General features: G+C 57.3%; 1 protein-coding gene across 1 annotated transcript; it reads right to left on the reverse strand.

Moving 5' to 3' along the window:
* Positions 1 to 236: 236 nt before the first annotated feature.
* On the reverse strand, positions 237 to 3,846 carry Znf768 (zinc finger protein 768). The gene is made up of 2 exons (XM_013141741.3): positions 2,638 to 3,846; positions 237 to 2,362 (listed from the first exon to the last, which is right to left on the reverse strand). Exons 1-2 carry the CDS (start codon positions 2,723 to 2,725, stop codon positions 765 to 767), a joined length of 1,686 nt encoding a protein of 561 aa, XP_012997195.2. The 5' UTR covers positions 2,726 to 3,846; the 3' UTR covers positions 237 to 764.
* Positions 3,847 to 4,348: the final 502 nt, after the last annotated feature.

The following is a 4,348-nucleotide window of genomic DNA, read 5'->3' on the forward strand; positions in this document are numbered from 1 at the left end:
CTGTAATCCCAGCATTTGGGAGACTAAGGCAGGAGGATCACCATGAGTTCAAGGCCACCCTGCACTAGTAAGACCCTGCCTCAAAAAAAAAAAAAAGAAAAAGAAAAAAGGCCCTGGGTTTAATCCTTTAAGGGACTTCCTAGTTAAGCCCTGAGACTTTACTGGCCATTCACGGTTATGATGGGCATCTCCCACTGCCAAGGACACTGTCCACACACACATTTTAAGGACAAGTATTTTTTATCACATAAAGGCTTTTATTGAACTCAAATTCAGGGGCTCCAAAGCCTGAGGAAGACAAGGCAGGCTTGGGGTTTGCATTCAGAGGTGCAGACCCTACCCCAGGGCTCCTCTTCCCACTCTACCTACCCCTTCCCTCCTTCCTGACTCAACAAGGGTCTCAGAATCTACCAATCTAAGCTACCCCACTCTAACTGACCCTCCCTCTCCCACCCCCCTCCCCATCTAGCACTTTGCTAAGCTAGGCACCAACCAAGGAGCATGCTGCTGCCAGCCAGCTCCCTGCTGACCTCTTTCTGGATCTCTCCCACAGCCTCCTGCTGCCCGTTTGGCCGCCCTCCAACACCTCTTCATAGCCCATTTCCCAAAAGTCTCCAGGGTATGTAACTTCCTGCACTCTGGCTCCTCTTCTAGAATGTTCAACTCCATTCCTCATTGGCTCCCCACTATCCTCTCTAAAAGTTTATCTAGCTTCCTGTTCCCTTCTCCTCTAGCCACTACCTCCCCACCCGTGCTGGGCTGAGTCAGCGGCGGCCAGCTGCGTGGGTCCGCTGATGGCGGATGAGGTCAGAGCTCTGGGAGAAGGCCTTCCCACAGTCATCACACTTGTAGGGCCGCTCCCCGCTGTGGACACGGTGGTGCTGCAGCAGCGTGGAGGAGCGGCAGAAGCCCTTGCCACACACAGCACACCTGTAGGGCCGTTCGCCTGTGTGTGAGCGCTGGTGCTGAATCAGCGTAGAGGAGCGATTGAAGGTCTTGCCACAGTCGGGGCAACTGTAGGTGCGGCCTGGTAGGTGGGTGCGAGCATGGATGGCCAGCACAGAGCTCTGGCCAAAGCGCTTGCCGCACTCCGGGCACTTGAAGGGCTTCTCCCGGGCATGGCTGCGGGCATGGGGGATAAGTGCTGACCGCTGGGAGAAGCTCTTGCCACAGATGCCACAGCTGAAGGGCCTTTGCCCGGTGTGCACCCTCTGGTGGCTGCGCAGCGATGAGTTCTGGCTATAGCACTTGCCGCACTCAGGGCAACTGTAGGGCCGCTCGTGGCTGTGGGTGCGTTGGTGCCGCAGGAGGTAGGAGCTGTCGCCAAAGGCCTTGCCACAGTGGGGGCACTTGTAGGGCTTCTGGCCAGAGTGGGTGCGCTGGTGGCGAAGTAGGTAAGAGCTGTCAGCAAAGGCCTTGCCACATCGGGGACACTTGTAGGGCCGCTCGCCGGTATGGGTACGCTGGTGTTTGATGAGGTCAGAGCTCTGGGAAAAGGCCTTGCTACAGACCTCACATTTATAGGGCTTCTCACCCGTGTGGATGCGCTGGTGCTGGATGAGGGTGGAGCCCCGCCCAAAGCTCTTCCCACAGATACCACAGATATTAGGCCGGGGACCCTGCCCACCCCTAGCCCGGCCACCTCTTCGGCCCGGACCCCGAAGGGCCCCTGTCAAACCCAGGGGATTCTGGAGCATCTCAAACTGAGGTGACGACAACAGGGCTCCTGTAGGCATCTCAAAAGGTGGCCCTAGGGGCAGGGCACCTGTTGGCTGCTCCCCAAATTCCTGAGTGAAGGAGTCCAGGGGGTGAACTCCTAGGGGAACACTTAAGGGATTCTTTTCCTCAGTGTTCAGAAGCATCTCTGCACCTTCTTGGAATTTGGAACTTTGAGCTTCAAATTCAGGGCTTTGAGTTTTGAACTCGGGATTCTGGGGTTCAATTCCAGGGTTTGGGGATTCATACCTGGAACTTTGAGACTCAAATTCAGTGTTCTGGGATATATACCCAGGGCTCTTGGGTTCATACCCAGGGCTTTTGGGTTCATACCCAGGGCTCTTGGGGTCATAGCCAGGGCTTTGGGGTTCATACCTAGGGCTTTGGGGTTCAAAGTCAGGGCTCTGAGGATCTGACTCAGGGCTTCGGGGTGCAAATTCAGGGCTTGGGGGCACAAATCCAGGGCTTCGGGACTCAAACCCTGGACTTTCAGGCTCAAACCTGGGGCTTTGGGATTCAAATTCTGGGCTTTGTGGTTCAAACCCAGGGCTTTGAGGGTCAAGCCCAAAAGGTATCTCTTCAACTTCATAGTCCCCATTGGCTTCTTGCTGAGAAATTTCCTCTTCCTCATTCTCATTCGTGTTGCCTGCAGGATCAGAGAATTACAAAAAATCCAGATTGTGTGGGGGCCTGGAAGGTCATTTGGTCCATTAGTTGCGACAAACCTCTCCCCACTCCCCACGCGGGTCGCTGGCCCTCATGCAGGTGCTGAAATTCTCAGTCTTTGTAGGCCGACCCAGGAGACCCTGTCCCCACCCTACCCCCAAGACCCAAGTGTCCAAAGACCCCTTTCCCTCCTACAGAGCACAACCCATTCTTCCGCTCCCATTACACTCCTCGGAGAAGTAATCCCTCCCTCACCTTTGAGGGACTCTTCAGGGCTCCCTATTTCATCAGGACTGGGCACATCGCGGGGCTCGAGGCCCCACGGCGACGCTTCCCGCTCCATCCCCTCCAGCTCCCAACGCAGCGGCGGTGGCGACAGCGGACGATCCTGCGACCCGACCTGAATGCCCTGAGCCCCGGGCCCCCGCCTCTCGCCCGCTCAGCGCCGCCCAGGGGATCCGGCTGCCCAGCCCGGGGCTCCGAGGCCGGACGTCTTGACCCTGGGCCTCTCCGACCCGCCGGGCCCCTCCCCTCCCCGCAACCCCGCCCCCTCCCAAGGTCTCGACTTGTCCTACGGCCCTCACGGACCCCACGCGTTGGGACCGCGGGGATAAGGAGCTTCACTACTCGTCCGCAACCCCTGGCCACCGCTCCACGCCTGAGACCCAGCCGTGTGGCCCCAGCCCCCCGACTAGGCTGCGGCTCTCCGACCCCCTCCCCCCAGCACAGGAAGTGTCCGTCCGCGGCCAGTTCCCCCCACTGGCTAGCGCCGCGGCCTCTCTAGGAGTAGATGGAGGTGGAAACTCGTTGGCATTAACCCTGGGCTGGATGGCCCCGGCGTTGGAGAGAGGGAAGACCCAGCGCCCTGGAAACGGCGGGAGGGTCTGGGGCAGTTTGTGTGCCCACGTCCTGGGTCTCCCTCTCTCCAGGGACCTGGCTGTAGATCTCCCAGGCCCCGTGCCTCTCAGTGCATGTAGAAAGGGCGAGGCGACAAGCGAGACCAAGGTCAGCGAGAAGGAGCGACGCTTCCCGGCGCCAGTGGGGCGGTGTCTAACTCCTCTTCCTTCTAGGTCAGCCCCAGTCGCGCCTCCGGAACCTAGACGGACTCCCTTTTGGCTTCATAGAGGCTCTCGAGCCGAAGCCCCCCTTGTTGACCTACAGTTCCCAGTAAGGGCGCGCTCAGTCCCATTACCCTGGTCCCCGCCCAGCTCGCTCCTCTGAACAGCACCTCCCCACCGTTTAGGGTTAGGATTGTTGCCAAGGAGACAGCCCCGCCTTTGATCTCCAGAGGCACCACCCGTCTCTGGCAGTAAGCTCAGCGATTGGCCAATGGGCGGTGCTCTCACCTCCGACTCCTCCTATAACTCAGCCAGGGAACGGCGAGGCACCTTGCTGATTGGCCGAAGGCTCTCAGACCGCCACAAGTGCAGGCTAGACTGAGCACGAGGGAGGTGTCAGGCGTCTTCTCGACCTGTGCTTTTAAAACTTTTCCCATTCATTTGCCCTCCATTATGTTTTATCTTCCTAAAGAATAAAAAACAAGAGATCTGAAGATAGCATTCCTTTTCCTGTCACCCCCTTTGCTCCTGCCCCCGTAACTTTCCCACGGAGCAGTGCAGAGATCCTCCTTCAGAGAGGAAGCACTTGTTTTCTATTAGCAGGTCTTTCCCTTCCACCTTCGCCAAAAGCTAAGCCACATTCAATCCCTACTGGCCTTAATCCCAGAAGAGTTGGAGGAGGGCAGGGCCAGATGGAGAATGAACTATTTGGCCTTTAGGCATCTTAAAGCCTCTGACTTGAATGGAGGTTCACAGAGGAAGTGGACCTGAGAGCACAGCTTTGAGCCGTTTTTTTTTTTTTTTTTTTTTGTCTTTTTAAGACAGAGTCTCGCTATGCCATTTAGGCTATCCTTGAGCTCATTTTGTAACCCAGGCTGGTCTCAAACTTGCAAGGATCCTCTTGCCTT

Source organism: Cavia porcellus, unplaced genomic scaffold (genome assembly GCF_034190915.1).
Source record: "Cavia porcellus strain 051 isolate PalLab524CR breed Dunkin Hartley unplaced genomic scaffold, mCavPor4.1 scaffold_16, whole genome shotgun sequence".
In the NCBI taxonomy this organism is placed as follows: domain Eukaryota; kingdom Metazoa; phylum Chordata; class Mammalia; order Rodentia; family Caviidae; genus Cavia; species Cavia porcellus.

Bases quoted from the DNA above. Each gene is read 5' to 3' on its own strand.
- Znf768 (XM_013141741.3), bottom strand. From the start codon at position 2,725: ATGGAGCGGGAAGCGTCGCCGTGGGGCCTCGAGCCCCGCGATGTGCCC. The intron at 2,363-2,637 runs GTGAGGGAGGGA...CTGATCCTGCAG, and splicing joins CCCTGAAGAGTCCCTCAAAG to GCAACACGAATGAGAATGAG.